Genomic DNA, 17993 nt, shown 5'->3' with positions numbered 1-17993 from the left:
TGCAAAAAAATTATGTTACTTATATAACACTTTAATTTTAAGTTGATTAATTATTCTCTAAATATAATTTTCGTATATACCAAATAATATACAACACTCACATATACCCACTTTATAAAAAAAAAAACACTTTTTTTAATTACTTTTGTATGGGATGTACTGGCCGCATTGAAAAAGCATATTAATTTTACAAATACTTGAATCATTTAAAGCAGATATTTATTTTACTGTTTTTAATTTATGTTAATTTGAAATCTACTGCCAGTTTTTCATAAGTTAAAAAAAGCTAATCATGCTCAAATAATAAGCATGCTCGCAAAAATATGTTTAGATTTGCTTTTGTGTATTCTCTACCATATGAATACTTACTGCATATGATGGGTTGCAGAACCTTTGTCTAGGCCACATTTACACAGCGAGTAGTCACGAACTCTTATATTAGCTAGGTGAGTAGGTGTGCATGAATGGCCGAGCGTAACCGGCAGATATTTATTTATTTAAATAGGCGGATATAATGTCCGAAGGCAGTCTCTGCCAATCAACCTTGAGGTCAAACAGAAAGCAGTAATTATAAAATTGACCATACATACCAATATATGTACACTTATATATTAAACTATAAAAAATAAAAATGTACATACACATACAGTATTAAAAAAAGATATTGATCTATACTATCTATAGTAAAACATACAAATAATAAATAGTAATAGTGCTAAAGGATATTACAACACTAATGACTTTTTAGTTGACTGCACACCTTGGGAATGAAATGATCGCCTCCAGGCTGTTTCAAATAACTCTAATATAATTATCATTGTACATGCAAAATGGTAAAAAAAAAAATATATCCCGCTGAGTTTCTTTCGCCGGTTCTTCTCAGGTCCGAGGTGCTAAATTCCGAACCGGTGGTAGATTTTTGACAATCAATAAGCAAGTGTAAACACTTCTATATTGAATAAAGATTTTTGACTTTGACTTTGCATAATAGAATGAATGTGAAAAAAAAGGCAAAGATGTTAAGCCCAGATTGGTAATAAGGCGAGAGCTCCCAATAATGATCGCTTGATATTTTGATACCTTTCTTCCGAATTTTTGAGACCAAGTATTTACACTAGCTAAATTGTTATTAATTGTTGCGACAGCATCATTTATATTTGAAGTGATCTAAGGGTCAGTGAGCCTGTGAAATGAAAACCAACGTAGCCTCGGAAGTTTAGCTTGAAACGCTGAATAATAAATATAAATATTAGACAACATCACATACATTACTCTGATCCCAATGTAGGTAGCTAAAGCACTTGTGTTATGGAAGATCAGAAGTAACGACGGTACCACATACACCCAGACCCAAGCCAACATAGAAAACTAATGAATTTTTTCTACATCGACTGTGCCCGGAATCGAACCCGGGACCTCGGAGTGGCGTACCCATGAAAACCGGTGTACACACTACTCGACCACTGAGGTCGCCGAAATAAGAGACCAGCAAAGCAGTGTGTAGGAATTGTCCAATCTAATAGCCCATATTGTAATTCCTGAACCTGGGTCTGAGTCTTTCCGGGACACATGAACGATGAAAGGACCCTTGCCGTCATCAGTATAATAAAATATACTACTCAAAGTTATCACTCAAAATCTATTACAACATTTGTTAAAAACATGAAAAATGCTTTATAATGAAACTAAGAGTATATTAATATTGGGGCTTCAGGCAGCACTTTGTCCAACTTTGCCCGAAGCTCATCAACGCCGCTGCTGCTTTGGGCCGCCACCTACTCAACGTGGGAGGGCCGGAATCGCTATGCCAGCGCTTTGTATGGTGTAACTATTTGGGATGCTCTTAAGCGTCGCAGGGACTAGGGGGTTCCCTTTACTCCGGGAACCCCAATCGTCGGGGCGTCACGGTTGTATGCACAACGGATCCCTTGACGCCCTTCGCACGGACGAAGAAGATTCCTCTGGTTATTTAGTAAGTATTCCGGCACTCGGTTTCCGGTGAGTCCCACATACCCATATATATATAAGCAGTATATAAACATGACATCAAATATTCGTTTAACTGTATGAAGTTCAATTAAAGTCCAATTAAAGTTGCTCTATTTACCAAGAAGAAAACTACAAAATATCTTTTTTATTTTTAATTTCGTTGTCTATTCCATTTTAAACACTAGGATTATTTTATATTTTGACATCAATTTCAAATATTTTTACATAAGTATTCATAATACACTCTCTCACAATTATTTATTAGTTCTAATAATACACTAATATATATTTATTTAGCAACAAATTTTATTAACATACATAATGTAGACTACCATGGTATATTAAAAGAAAAACTTTGCTAGATAAAAGAAAAAAAAGCATTGAACATTGAGCTTGTATTTAATATTAAGAAAACAATTACAGTAAAAGCAGATTACCAACCATTTTTGGTATAGAGATAAACAAAGGTATTTCTTTAGTTAGTTAAGACATTTTTAATACCTAATAAATCTTTGTATATTAAATAAATAGTCGCTAAAGTATTAATTAGTACACCTTAAAATTGTTTAAAACACATTAGCGCAGTCTAAGACATCTTGATATCATTTTTGGTGCTAAATGATCACTCGCTAAACATCACAGCCTTTCATAAAGATATAAATATCCGAGATCTTTGGGAGGGTTTTCTGAGAGAGCCACCTGAAACAAAAGTCAATATTTAAGCATAATGTAATGAGTAAAGGGATTGTTCCCGGTCCCCGAGAAAGTTTTATACATATTAATAAACTAAATTTTAAGAGGTTTCTATAATCAACCTTAATCACTTAATTTCGATTAGGTTACAGATTTGTTTTATCACTTGAACAACTAATTTCATATTATAAATGATTATTTAATTTACATATTTGGCTTTGAGAAACTGCCTTGTTCTCCATTTTATAATTAATATCGTATACAAAGAAAGACATTTTATAGGCTTTATTACCTTGTTGTCATTAAATATGACCCATCTTCCTTCGTGTAGAATATGACAGACATAGTGACCGACCATTGTTGACGTGCCCATGTGCGAAATAAATGCAACAAGCTTGTATTCTGAAACAATACAATAAAGATATATTGATTTATTGCATCCTCAACTGTGCAACTCTTTATGGAACACAAATATAGAAGTCAATCAATATTTTCATAACAACTTGTATATATCTCTGAGTAAATTTAGAATATTAACGACTGGTTGTCGCCTTAAACTTCGCACGCTTTCTAAAGGTTGGTCGTCAGGTTTAAGCATAAAAACATGTAAGTCTGTGTCCTTACTTAGAGTTTAAGTAAAAGAAGTCATAACAAACACAACACACACACACAACACAAAATCCCATATTTAAATTCTAACATATTATATAAATTAATATAAATTTTATATCAATATTTATCAATTATTACAATATTTGTATTTTTACGTGAGAACATCTGTCCGATTTTCCTGTTTGTCTGCAACATATCAAGTAATCTATAATTCAAAACATGTAGGCAAGCTTACTCTCTGGTCCATCCCTACAGCCCAGAGTTCTATCCTGTATGGGTGCAGTGGGTAACTCTTCACTGTCTAGTTGGTCAGCATGGCTGAAGATCCAGTCCAGCGCCCTGGCCACATCACCATCAGTGGCTCTCAGTGCTCTGGCAGCCTGGGTTCTCGTGAAACCCATACTCGTGATCTGCTCCACACTTGCCTCATCTACAGCCGCATTTGCACTTGCGCCTTAAAATAATATACAAAATGAATTAGTTTTGTCATTGTCAGAATTGGCTTATTGTTTATTAAAATATTTGTATTTAAGCTTTTGCAAGAGAAGATAGAGAAAGATTCATCCAGTAATAGGAATCAATGGTTTTAATGAGCCAGTCTTTTAGTTAGTAGAGCTATAATGTGTGGTGATTTATTACTTCTTGCCAATTTCACATTGAGAAAAGAGCATAAAAAATAGTAACAACTAAATCATATTTAAAAAATTCATAAAAAAAATATCTATTAAATGGAACAAAATTGTATATTACAAGTATTTCAATTTCTTATTATTCAAAACTTATTTCATTAAATCAAAATCAGATATAAGAAAGGACTAGAATAAGGAATAGATTAAATACCTGTGTTCTGTGAGCCGGGTGGTTCAAACTTATTATCAAAGTCCCAATCAGTCATGTGTTCCATGAGCCAGTTGGAGGCTGCTTCCATGCCAGAATTGTTTGTGTAGTATAATGACTTTTTACAAGCTTCAACTGGGAATCCCATGTCCAACTGTAAGAAATGTTTATTTTAAGTATCCTAATAATACAAAGACAACATTATAGAAGAGCGCGTGTAATGTAGCACAGGTGAAATCCCTATTCGACTTGGAACTTGAAAGTAAAAACACCTAAGCAAAATTAAACTTTAAAAAAATGTGCCCGTATTCCTGAATGTAGCTAGTCTCTTTTGTCATTACTTAATTACGACATTATAATTTTTAATAAAAAGTGTCCGGTGAGGTATAAGGAATACCTCACCGGACATGCCAATCAATACATTCGGCCCATAACTACATTCAAACCTAGTAATATAGTCATGTAAATATCTAGCAAAGGTTAACTTAAGCCGTGTTCAAAATGAATGTCCAGATAACGCAGTGGTACTGACGAGTTTGGCGAGCAGCGCCTCGTCGAAGACGGGTGCGGGCGCGTCGGGCGGCGCGTCGGGCAGCAGCGCCTCGCCCGCCTGCACGCCGCGCCCGCGCAGCACGCCTAGGTCCACCTGATCGCGGGAGCCGAATATTACTCATATGTGGGGTAGAATACAGTTTTCTAATTAAAATGGTTTCAGTCAATTCAAATTGAAGGCCAGTAAGTTTAAGATTTTTACTTACGTCTGCAAATACATACTGTACAGCGTAATTATAATCAAATAAAACTATTCATAGTATGATACCACTTATTTAGACATGAGTATAAATGAAATGTTTTAGTGTTCATAAAACACCATTACTCTATTTTTTTTTTTAAATATCACATAAGCGAATGTGGTATGCACTTGACTAGACTTTTGTAAGCAAACATATTATTTTTGTTGACATTCGTTTCATTATTTATTATTCGCTAACCTCCCACGGCATGTCCACGGCTACGTCGAGCTTCGCGGGCGTCCAGTCCTCCTTGATTGTAAATTTCTTCAACTGTATCAGTAAGTAGTCTGGGAAAGTAGCTAGACGTGTTATCCTATAAATTAATAAAATCTTTTTTTAATAGATTTCTTTTTTGTGTATATAATTTGATACACTAATTTGTATATTGAAATCTACTACATATATTAAAATTCAAAGGGAGTGGTAAAAACATATAATACTGATTAAGTAGTTTTTCTTTCTACTCACTTTCTGGCAGTGACCTTTTTATTGACGGCCGAGCTGAAGAACTGCTCGACGGTCTCCTCCTTCATGAAGCTGTCTAGACACGCTTGGAACGGGATTTGAGGCCGGACCATTTGGGACGAGTCACTGAAATCAACAAAGACATGAACTTCGACTGGGGCTAACGTGATCGAATCACACAGACGTAGCGGCGGACGGGCGGCACACTCACAGGCGCTGGCCGGCCGCCTCGGCGCGCGCGCGGCGCAGCTCGTAGTCGCGCAGCTGCGGCGCGTTGGTGGCGGCGGCGAGCGGCACGGGCAGCGGCAGGTGGCGCTCGGCGCGCGCCGTGTAGCGCACGGCCTGCGACGCGCCGCACTGCACGCGCTCCTCCACGGCGAAGCGCAGGCACTCGGCCGGGTCCGAGCGGTGGCGGCTGTGACGCTGGATTTACAGACGTCATTTTTTATAGTGAATTTCTATACATTACATTTATTTGTACAATATATGAACATAAATACTATAGTATATGAAATTAATGACTTGATTTATGCAATCGTAGCATAATTATTATTATTTTTTTAAATATAAATATTTATTAACTATGATTACAAAGAAAATAACATAACATGCAGTTTTCTTTAAATAAACAATGAAACGCATCAATTTAAATAAATTAGCTAAATGGAAAATCGGTGAAACGGCCGACCGACCTCGATGAGTGTCAGTAGATGCAGATAGAACTCGTGCGCATCCTGCTGGCGCTTGCTGGTGAACTCGGGGTGTCCGCGGCCCACGACGCGGCGGAACATGTGCGCCGACACGCCGGCCTGCGCGCCGTCCGCGCCCGGGAACGAGTAGCGCCCCGACACCAGCCCCACGCCGAGCTTCGCGCTGCAATACCACACAGTCTCATAGTCGTGGAACGCACCAATAGTGTGCGTCTGAGATAGCACAATAAAATATGAACTAACGTTTGCACGTTGAAATCATTGGCAGGATCTTCGGGGAAGGTGGAGAATATTTCGGGTGCTCCTTCGACGTACCGTCGCACGAAGTCAGGCATTCGAAATAGGACCTTAAAGTCAAATTAACTAATATATTCACAAGTTCTTTATAAATACATTCAAACATTGTATTTGCAGAAATTATTTCTTACCTGTACAACACTATTGATGTAGCATGAATTGCCCAAATTGTTCAGTCCAGTGAGTGAAGGTCCATGCAGCGGTCGCAGGTCACTGCCAGATTCCTGAAGAGTGTTCCATTCTCCCGTACGACGGTTGAGTTCCAGCTCCAATTCAACCATTGATTTGTCAGTCTGGAATTATTGATTTGAACTAAATTACATTTGCAATAAATAACATATCTATTATTAAAATATAAAAGATGTAGAATGTAATCTGATCCAATTATTATAAATGAGAAAGTATGTTTGTTACATTTTCACATCTTAACAAAACAACCAATAGTCATTAACTTTTCCATACACAGTGTCTGGGGTATTAAAGGGTTATATATACTCTCCCCTTCACAAGTGGGTAAACACAAACACACTATTGTAGAAGCTAAAATAAGTCTTCATTCAAGGTTCAATAATAATTGACAGAAAAATATTTATATTTTTAATACACAAGTATACATATATATCCGACACATGCGGCCTGCATGTGTCGGATATTGTCCTTACGATGTTTGCCTTCACCAAAAAGCACGAGAGAAATAAACACAATTTAAGCATATAACATTAAGAGATGCTTGTCCCGGTTTGGGGCCATTCATTTATTACTAAATTTTCGCTTGTTATCCAAACAATCAATAACTGAACTATATAAATACAGAAAATATATAAACTACACACCTTCTGAAGCTGTTGAACATTAATACCGAAATGTTTCAGATGGTCAGCTAAGTAAGGATCCTCTACCATGTCGTCCTCTGCATACGAGTACACATCGCCCTTGCCGTCTGCTGTGATGGTTCCCAATTTCACAGCTAATGGGTAGCCAGTTTGACGATAATGTTCCACCTTTAAAATTTTACATAAAATGAATTAAAAACACATACATATTATATACATATATTTACACTTTAATAATAATAAAATATTTCACTTTTAGTCAATTTCTGGTATAGATTTTATATATTGGTTAATAGTTTTTTAGTTAAAGATTAAGCAAACAAATGCAATTAACGAAAAAACAAATAAATTATTAGTATAGATGGATAAATTGGTTGTAAGTTGTGCTTTTTACATAATGATAATAATTATATTGAAAACTTATTATGTAGTTCACAGAAAAGTAGTAATATTTTTGTTTTTATAAAAAATCGGTGTGAAAACAAGGTATTTTCTTACAGCATGATCGTTTCCCCCAGATCCATCGAAGAAGCGTCTTCCGCAGAGTATAGACCCATCGGTGAGGTTGAGCCAGAGATTGTTTGTGAGATCACATTTATCACACTTCCACCCAGATGGAGGCACCTTCACTCCATTGTCTAACTGCTTTAAGCTTACAGAGTGACTAAAAAGATAAAAAATAAGTAAGTCATCTTCAGTCCAATTCAATTGAAACAAAAGTGTACATGGCATACTCTATCTCTGTGTCATATGAAGAAATGTAAATAACCTCTATCAATTTGTACAAAACCTTTGTTATAAGCTTGCTGAAACTCATACAGGATTACGAGTGTCAATACCTTAATTTTTTTAATAGTCCTTGTATAGAAAGAAATATACATTATATATGAATTCTTATTCATATAATTCAGATCAGCGGTAACACACAAATAGATTTAAAATGTCTTTTTATGTAATAAATTGGATTAAATGTTAACAATAATTTAGCTTCTGAATATCTACTTATTGCTATATTACTCAATAGGTACCAAAAATCATAAACGGTAGTTTATTAAAACAATATAAACATTATCCTTCTTGTACTAAGTTCCAAAGTTACATAAATGTAAAAGTACGGGTTTGGTAACAATTTTAATTTAATTTTTAAAGTTGTAATTTGTTAGTGCATAAATTGGTTTTGACTGAACAGTTTCTATATTCTATGTTGTTGATTTGCTTTGAGACTTTAAAATATATCTAGTTCATAGTAACTTACACAGAGACTTCACGTTTCTCTCCGTCCCAAGTGCCCTGCAAAGCTTCCATTTCAGCGATTTTGAATGGCGACTCGGCGTCTAAGACTCCTTGCACCGATTGCTTTACCTGTGAACCATAAAAAAAACACATTATATACTTATTGATTATTATTGACTAGCGCGGTACATTAGGCGATCTTATGAATAAGCCATTTGTTCCAAGCACTCCAATCTAAAGACTATATTATACTGTAACAGTTTTGAAACTAAGATCGGAAGCAATTATAATTTAGCCAATCACAGTCCACTGCTGGACCTTCCGTATTCAGTAGGACTACCTTTTGCCAATACACGGTCTTCATCACTTGAAGCTATGTTGAAGAATTGCCGCTCTGACAGAACTAGTCCACAAATTCAAGTTGCACTTGCTCTCTACAAAAGCGCACGCATTTAGAGTGTGCACTCAGAGCGTTGAAATGTTGTAAACACTATTGGGCTCAAAAAACGTGGCGCAATCGTCTTTGAAAGGGCGACCACTACGGACTACGGACGTAAAACGTCACCAAGGGAACGAAATTCTTTCAATCTAGACAAACTCCGGACTTTTGTCCGTCGATTGTAAGGTTTTAAACAATTATAACAATAACTTAAGCTAGAAAGAAATACAATATAAGATTACTTATTCTGTAAATAATCAATTTATTTATTTCTAAGTAACGCATGCGACCTTATAGGCATTAATATAAAAACAATACTTCACTCCCTTACTACGATACAATATTATATTTAGAGAAATGATTTATTACAAATAGAGAAGTCAAATGCACAAACTTACCACATCAGGTAATGTATCGTTCGGCCAGGGGAAAGTGTGGAATCCAGGCAACACAACCACATTGTAATGGTCTGTGTACGTGTACTTTGGTTTACCACAATCTGGGTCAAACCCCCCCTCGACGCCAATCGCCAGACGCGTGATCTTTTTCTCTGGACCATCGCCGGTTTGTTCTGGTTCTGGTATCTGTGACATTCAAAACATCATACTATGTTCCAGTATTTTTTAGGTTTTTCTATATAATTACAATTTTTCTATGTAAATATATTATAATGTAATTCTGTCTATGCCACTGAACCCAGCGTAATAAAGTTAGATTTTGAGTAAATCTAAGACCTGGATAAGGTAAAAGGCATATAAAACAAAGAAACATAAATTACGAAATTCATGAGAAAACATATTGTTGGAAAAGCTTGGACAGCTTGTATAAAAAAATTATCATTATATCGAATATCTCCATATCTAACGTACCTCAAACAACCAAGTTCGGTGGTAGATTCGAGGAGGTGGTAGATTATACAATAGTCAGAAGAGATCAGACAGAATCAAGTTTGACCCTGAGACTATTTGTAATCTTCACAACATACTGTAAGGTTTCAGACTGCCTGTGTCGCATATCTATACTATTATAAATTATGAAAGTAATTCCGTCTGTCTGTCTGTAATGCTTTTGCATTTAAAACACTGTACCGAATTTGACTTTTACCATACCAACACCTGGAAACTAATCTCTAAAACGCGAGCGAAGTTGCAGACGACGACTCTTTAAATATATGTCAAACTCTTTATCGTATTATTATACTGGTGATATTAACACAAAATATTCAAACGTCGAATTTTAATCTTTCGGATAATTCGGAAACAATATACACCCCCTAACCAAATAGAATACATTTTGATATGATGAAAACTTACTGGCTTTTTCTCTCTAAATATGTGTAAGAAGACAGCGTTGCCAGTCTTCTGGAAATACTGTTCTACGTAGTTACGTCCGAAGCCGAGGAATGATGTTAATGAAACATATAACCCTGTCTCTGATTCCTGTAACAAAAAAAAAGGTATTACATATATTTTAAATACATATATTATCAAAGTCGTCGCGTTCCAATTAGACCTCAAAATTAATGTGAAAAGTTCACTACGCCATTTAAAGTTTGCATTTTAAGCAGCCCCTATAATTTACATGCTGATAATGGCTATCACCCGGTGCGGAAGCTTGCAAAATCATGGTGGTTCATAACTGTCGCCACGCCCGATCGAACAGCACGCGACAAAATGTTCAAAACCATTGATTTGTACTTAGGTGTATTCCTTGTATTGTGTGGATTTGGGATAAGTTTACTCAATCTGAGAAGTGTAGTGACCAGTAAGAACAAATTCTCTTCTGTACTCTTATCCGAAAATATTCTGATAATGTGTATTGGTATCGCTTTTTTGTGCCGAGCCGTTTACGAACTTAATCCACTCAACATAGAAATGGGATATATTGAATCACGAATGGCAGGACTGAGTGTGAGCACGGATGTGACTTCGAGATGTGGTTTCTCCTCTCTTCTGCTAAGCTATGGTCCATTGGTGGTGTCTTTAGTAAATAGTTTTCTGAGCCTTATCATTGATAATTACATGCATTATAAGATGTTGAAGGATCTTAAGATAAAAGACGAACAAGACTTAGTACGAGAAATCGGAGAAAGTTCTAGAAGTGAGAGGAAGGTAAAATTGAATAGATTACGCACATTCTGGAATAAATATTTCTCTTTCATAGCAATTGCTCTGCAGTGGATTATACCTATTCTTATTGCTTCGTTTATGTATCCAATGGGAGTTAAGGAAATGTCTATGGTTGAAGTTCGAAGTATAGCAGATTCATGCATGGCAATGTTAGATTTAAAAAGCAAAGACTGTGTTTATACTTTCAATACTAGTAAGTGGATAAATGAAACGGATTTACGAAAGTATACTCCAGATTCGTTAAACTATTTAGAAGTCATTGAAAGAGAAAAACATGATAAAAATTCGTCTGATAAAATAGATTCAATAATTAACAATGTATTAGATATTTTAAAGAATTTTAACAATAAATCGGATTTCGAATTCACAAATACAACAAAATCACCAAGACGACCGAAGATCAACGAAAAATGTACAAAGATATGTTTTACGGACAACAAAAGTATGTTACTGTACATGTTTGTGCTAGCGTTTATAAGTTACTTTGTCCCAATTACAATTTCAACTGTCATATTGACGAAAATCAATATTATGGAGATAAATCGACCTAATGCCAAGACTTACGTAACCAGAGAACTTTTGTACAACATATTATTCTGGACTCCTGTCATGTTCGATACTTTTCTGTCACTAATAATGTGTACCTTCTCAATGCACGGCACAAGAACGTCTTTGTTCAATGTTATTGCTAATGTTTACCAGGCTGTTAAAAACTTCATGAACACAAGGTACTTTAAAGATAATGTTATTGTCCCATCTTAGGATCTGTATGAACCAAAAATATGTTCATTTTGTTTTTATCAGTTTCAGTATTACAGCAGAATATTATCTTATTCGTCTCTATATATTCTTGAACTAATAAAAAGTATTATGTGTTATTTCTAATTAAAACTTTTTAGAAGTTAACTTATGAGTATTATTAATAAACTAGTAATCTGGATGGGTAATATTAGTATTTAACCTATAAGTGAGAAGTTATAGCAAGTTAAACAATGTATAACTGTTACTTATACAAACAATGATAAAATGAATTAAACATATATTTTTAAAACCTATATGTATTTGATTAGTAGCTAATAAAACGAAATAGATGCTATAGATTATATTATTACTTTAAAAATATCGACTTGCTGGTTGGTTGATAGTTTTCCATACCCATAAAAGTCGATTGACTCATTATTAAAGCTTTAAATAAATAACCTTAGACATGGGATGGGAATGTTGATGGTGAGCCTTTATTTGACATGAATGGAACCATACGGTACTCATTTTATATTTTTTTACGTAAATTTGACATATTGTTAAAATAAAATATAGTTGGATCAAATTCGCTTTTGTTCATTCTTTTTTCAATGCTAATTCAAATACATTCAATATGAATTTGATTTGAATTTACAAGCAGCTACTTCATCACAAATTAAAGTATTTTCAATAAACACGGTACTTTATAAAGGTCAATTACCTTTTTGGTTATCTGGTTTTTAATAAGATACCAGAGGTTAGAAACAAAATGCAACTCACCGGGTTGTCAAAGGAATATACACACTCATCCTTGTAAATCAATTGCTGAGATGATGGTATTTTTATCTTGGATAAATGAGGCGTTAAAAGCTCTAACGACGCCATATTATTGACACTATCGCGTTAACAATTTGTTTTCTACGATTTTTCAATAATATTAAAGATCATCGGCGTCGCAACTTGAAGTTAGAACTATAGTATTAATATCATAATGTTAAATTTGAAATTGTTTGAGTGTTGTCATTTGCTAGTCAATAGTTATGAACAACATTAGATTTAATATCGATTTAGCACTCGATTAAAAAAAGCATTTTTGAGAATATTATTAGCGATATAATTAAAAATAATTTATAAAAAGTCGTTTAGGTATTAAAAATTATGTCTGTATTAATTGTCATTAACGATAAATAATATTTAAGATTTATGAATAATAAAAGTTTTTTTTTCTGTTTACGTTCAATGTAATAAATTATTGAATATTATATGACTTTCATCTTCAAATATATACTGTATTAATATACTTTATAAATAATTTAATATATATATATATTTATATATAATTTCAAAAAAGTATTAATAGAAACCTAAGATTATAGATTTTATAAAGTTGAAAATATTTTAGTTTTTGCCTTGCCGATCCAAAAAAATAACTTTTTCCATCGTTTAAATTACGTAGGCAAATTAAAGATAATTAAAATATTTTACAATAAATTGTATAAAAATCTCTTAATACATTTCACAAGTTTTTTATGTTCTTCTATCAAAATAATCAAGATTATTCTGTAAATACATCATATTGTTGTAAATATACTGTAATGTCAATGTTACTTACATTGGCATCACAATTACTAGTTCCAACTTTGGTATAAACAATTTACTCTCTTCGTATGTTTCCAAAAAGTGCTATTGGTTTTTATTTTTTGTGCATATTTTGATTTGAAATATTTTACTCAAAGTTTGATATGATATTTTAAAATTTTCCAAAATATTCTAATGGAACAGGATTATGTATATACGTTAGCTATATAAACTTTTGTTGTAGAGTCATGCGCAAGTGTCTTTACGACTCTCTAATCATTTTGAATTTTGATGTTTCGTATTTGCTAGGCGTCCCGCGATGGTTTTTTCTGTAAAAAGACTATTATTCTATTATTTTCTTTGTATGATTAAAATTTTAGTCGATAAAAATATCGATTTAAAAATTCGTATTCGAAAGCATCACTAAGCTACCAAATGACTTAATAAATAGAGTCTTACCATTTTAAAAATTACGTTTTTAATAAAATAATTGTGAATGTTCGGTTTCATAATATAAATATTTTTTCTCGGATATTCAAGAAGACGGTTTTTTTTATTTTGCAAAATTTTTGTAAGTGAATTTTAACAACTCAAGATGATCTCAGAAACAACACCATGTGTTTCGAATAAAATTTGACCTACGCTACGTTATATACCGTAACAGTGAAGCAGTGATGAGTGATTTTAACCATGATCCTGAAGAGGGTTTGTGGAATTTTGGGCTGCTACTTTACTTTTAAGTAGTTACAAGTACTTTTAAGTAGGCAAATATTCTAAAATCTTTAATTACCACATAACTTATTTCACACGTTTCATCTCGATTGATACAAATGATCGACCATAGTAAAATCGATAATCGATGTCAAATACTACAGATGTCATTTATATTCCGAACTCTGTCAAAATACAAAATGTTTTCTACCACAGAATCCATAGATTATTTGTATTTTATTTTGTACTCTTTGGTAGCTTTGTTTGGTAGTGCGTTAGTAACACAAATTTGAAAAGTAAATAATATTAAAGATAATCATTTATTAATTTAGAGCCTAGTCTAAATTTTGTAACCTAGGCAAGGTTAATAACAAGCATTTCAAAGCTTTTTTTAAAATTACATATTATATGTCGGACAGATATTCTGTAGAAAATTACGTCTCATATAAAAACTTAAGTCTCAGTATATAAATGAACTTTGGACTTTTATTAAATAGTTTCAGACTAGGAGTAATGTCGACTAGGTTGTAAACAAACAAAAATTTTACTTGGAAAGCTGAATAGAAATTAAAATGTCACTTAAACTATATTATAATTTAATGTCTCAACCATCAAGAGCCTTGTATATATTGCTTAAAACTGCAAAGTGCAATTTTGAACCAAAAGTACTTAATTTGACCAAAGGTAAATCTGAAATAATAATAATACATAAATACTATATATGCTAGAGAGAGGTGATTAAGACAGAAAGTTCTGAACAAAAAAAAAAGTCAGGTTTTCCAAGTTTTTCCAGTTACGAAGTTATCACTGAAAGCACGCAATGACAGATCTTGAACCTTGTCTTGTATAACATTGAAGTCCCATCGCATTATGAGAATACACCTGTACTTGTAATTGTAAACACACTACAATATAAGCACTAAATAATAAATATCTACACAGTTGCCCATAGCTATAATGATCATTTAAATTTATTTTATTTTCATTAGATGATGATGAATGTTTGAATGTGAAAATTTATTAATTTAAAATAATTTATTTTCTGGCATGTTTGATTTTTATAACTACAGTTATGTTTACTTAATCAATTTATTTTTTAGGAGAACATTTTTCAGAAGAATATACAGCAATTAATAGATTTCAGAAAGTACCTGTAATTGATCATGATGGGTTTATATTGAGTGAAAGGTATGATTACCATTTTCTATGTAAACTATGTGCTAATTTATATATTAACATAATGATATAATACATACTATGAAAACTTAATCATTCATTTGAAAACAAACAGTTATTGATAAGTATATTTCAATCTAAAAATATTTGTTGATCTGAATTTTGTTTTGAATGAATACTATAACAACCTTTTTAATTTTATTTGTAATGTTAATGTTATTGATAGTAGTCACCTACATATTATTATGGCATTTATTTGATCTTATATTTTCAGTGTGGCAATCATTAAATATTTAGCTCGAGAAAATTTGATACCAGATAGTTTATACCCAAAAGAAAGTAAATTGCAAGCTCGCGTTGATGAGTTCTTGGAATGGCAACATATTGAATTGAGACTTCACTGTGCTATGTATTTTAGAACAAAGGTAATCTATATATATAGTACTTGTATACTGCTTTAGTATACTGCTTGTATTATATATACACATATATACTCTATAAAATGAGTGAAGAATTAATTGTATATTATTATAAAATAAATTTTTTGAATCATATATTTATACAACCTTATATTAACTGGCTAACATTACTGTCATTTGTAAAGTGTACATGGCAGTGGAACAGATAAGAAAGTGGTATGTACGCAGTCTTCTGCTTAAATCTCTATGATACTCGTTTTAGTTATTCCTAACATTATTTTTAGTATATGAACCCAATTTTGTTTGGTACAAAATATGATGCAAAGACACTTGAGGGATACACGCACAGGATGGAGTCAGCATTGGAGAAGTTTGAAACACATTGGCTGAATAATGGAACTGAATATATAGCTGGCAATTCTATCACAGTGGCAGATCTGCTGGCAGCCTGTGAAATAGAGCAACCAAGTAAATTGTTTCATGATTATTTCTAAATAATACACAGCAATACGATAACACAAAGTCTCTAAAATTGAAACAACTAACAACAGTGATATTCTTATAAATAAAATTTTCAAACAAATATCTGTAGATACAATATCTGTAATATCAACTAGCAAATAACAATTGAATATACAACAATACACTATATACAATGAGCTTTAAATAAATAATTTCTGTTTTCACTTAATTTGCTTGCTATTTTTTAAATCCTAGTGTAGATTTTTATTTGACAAAATTGCTAACCGAATATTTGATCTACATTCACATATTACTTTATTTATCAATTTTTTTTTTTTTTAATTTATTTCACCATATTAACTTTACTTTCATCAATATGAATTGTTTTAATCAATATTTATTGCTTTAGGAATGGCTGGCTACAATCCGGCAGATCATTTTAAGGGTATTTCTAAATGGTCTAAGAAGGTTCAAGAGTATTTCAACCCTCACTACGATGAAGCGCATGTTATTTTGAATAAAATTGTTAATAAACAAGCCAAATCAGCAGCTAAGTTATAGAACATAAGAATAATTTTGACATGTTTATAATTTTATAATAATAAGAGATTGATTTATTATTGTTACAAGACAAGTAATTTTATATTTAAATAATTTGCATTTAAATTTTTTTAAATCAAATGGCTCTTTTAATATACAATTTGTGTTCAAATTATTGTAAAAAAATAAATAGTTCAGTAACCAATTTTAAAACTGTGTGAATATTGTTGATACTCGCAATAATTATATTTTCAGTACTTTTCTCCCCTCCGGGATAACTTGTTATCATTGATTTATCATAGATTTATTACAATAATTATTTTTAGACTAAAGCACTAAGAAGCGAAAAAAGTGAGCACATTTTGTTTGCATCTTTTTTATGAGTCTGAAATTAATCTTGCTTTTTAAGGGTTTTAAAGGATTTAATAAAAAATATATTTGTGTAATTTTAGTTATATTTTTCAATCCTTTTTATGAAAAAAAAAAAAAAAAATATTTTTTACTAACTGTATAATGTATTAAGGTTTACTACTTAATAAAATTTTAATGCAATTGTTTTGCTCATTTATAGAATTTAATAGCTATCCTTACAAAAAGATCATTCGTTTGTATTTCAAATAAATAAATTAAACATAAAAATAAACTTTTACACTAAAACTTTTACTGTTAGCTTAAAACGTCATTTGACACAATTTATATGCTATAAAAAATTGTCGCGAGATTATATAAGTATACATATTTACTTACTTTTTAAATTTTAATAGATAAAATTATTCACATCAAATTACTTATATATATGTTTATCTACACAAATAAATGTTATTGTTATTATAGGAAATCTTATAGGAATAATCCTACTAAAATAAATAACCAAGAAGAAATATATAAAAGCCTACCTTTATTTCACAGTTACGTTATATATATAGTATGATATCCATTAATTTAAAAATAGTGCAAGCAGGTATGTCATGTCAAAGTTCGGTTCAAGCTTCCGAAATTCGATTAAATCAAATGTCAAACGAATTTCGGCCAATCCCTACTATTTATATAAATGAATATCAATCATTTGATTAACAATTCAGTGATATGTTTATATATTGTAATAAATATTTTGTTCTCCGCAACTGTTTTTATACTATTAATACAATTACACAGCCTCAATATTTTAAGTGGAAAACACCATATCCTCGTTGCGTCTGCAAAAGTCGCTATGCGTTTTTTTCTTATTTTTAGATTGTTATGCCGTTTTAATCGTGATTTCAATACGCACGTACTGTAAAAACAGTTTTGTGATAACTTCAATAATTTAAAATTTAGCTATGTGATGTTCATACA

General features: G+C 32.2%; 2 protein-coding genes across 2 annotated transcripts; one reads left to right on the top strand and one right to left on the bottom strand.

The window, feature by feature from the left end:
- Positions 1-2333: 2333 nt before the first annotated feature.
- Positions 2334-12768, bottom strand: LOC125068459 (ubiquitin carboxyl-terminal hydrolase 5). Its single transcript, XM_047677591.1, has 17 exons — positions 12553-12768; positions 10216-10341; positions 9301-9486; positions 8486-8592; positions 7729-7894; positions 7231-7398; positions 6529-6690; positions 6344-6447; positions 6083-6263; positions 5602-5813; positions 5394-5516; positions 5124-5238; positions 4664-4777; positions 4135-4285; positions 3530-3748; positions 2975-3084; positions 2334-2688 (listed from the first exon to the last, which is right to left on the bottom strand). The coding sequence occupies exons 1-17, from the start codon at positions 12655-12657 to the stop codon at positions 2626-2628; spliced, it is 2412 nt and encodes an 803-aa protein (XP_047533547.1). The 5' UTR covers positions 12658-12768; the 3' UTR covers positions 2334-2625.
- A 1584-nt stretch (positions 12769-14352) lies between these two features.
- Positions 14353-17167, top strand: LOC125068094 (glutathione S-transferase theta-1-like). Its single transcript, XM_047677099.1, has 5 exons — positions 14353-14745; positions 15162-15249; positions 15512-15662; positions 15941-16124; positions 16528-17167. The coding sequence occupies exons 1-5, from the start codon at positions 14634-14636 to the stop codon at positions 16677-16679; spliced, it is 687 nt and encodes a 228-aa protein (XP_047533055.1). The 5' UTR covers positions 14353-14633; the 3' UTR covers positions 16680-17167.
- The last annotated feature ends 826 nt before the right edge of the window (positions 17168-17993 follow it).

This window comes from Vanessa atalanta, chromosome 13, assembly GCF_905147765.1.
Source record: "Vanessa atalanta chromosome 13, ilVanAtal1.2, whole genome shotgun sequence".
Lineage (NCBI taxonomy): Eukaryota > Metazoa > Arthropoda > Insecta > Lepidoptera > Nymphalidae > Vanessa > Vanessa atalanta.
Note: the sequence above shows the minus strand (reverse complement) of the source record. Positions and strands in the feature narration are given on the sequence as shown.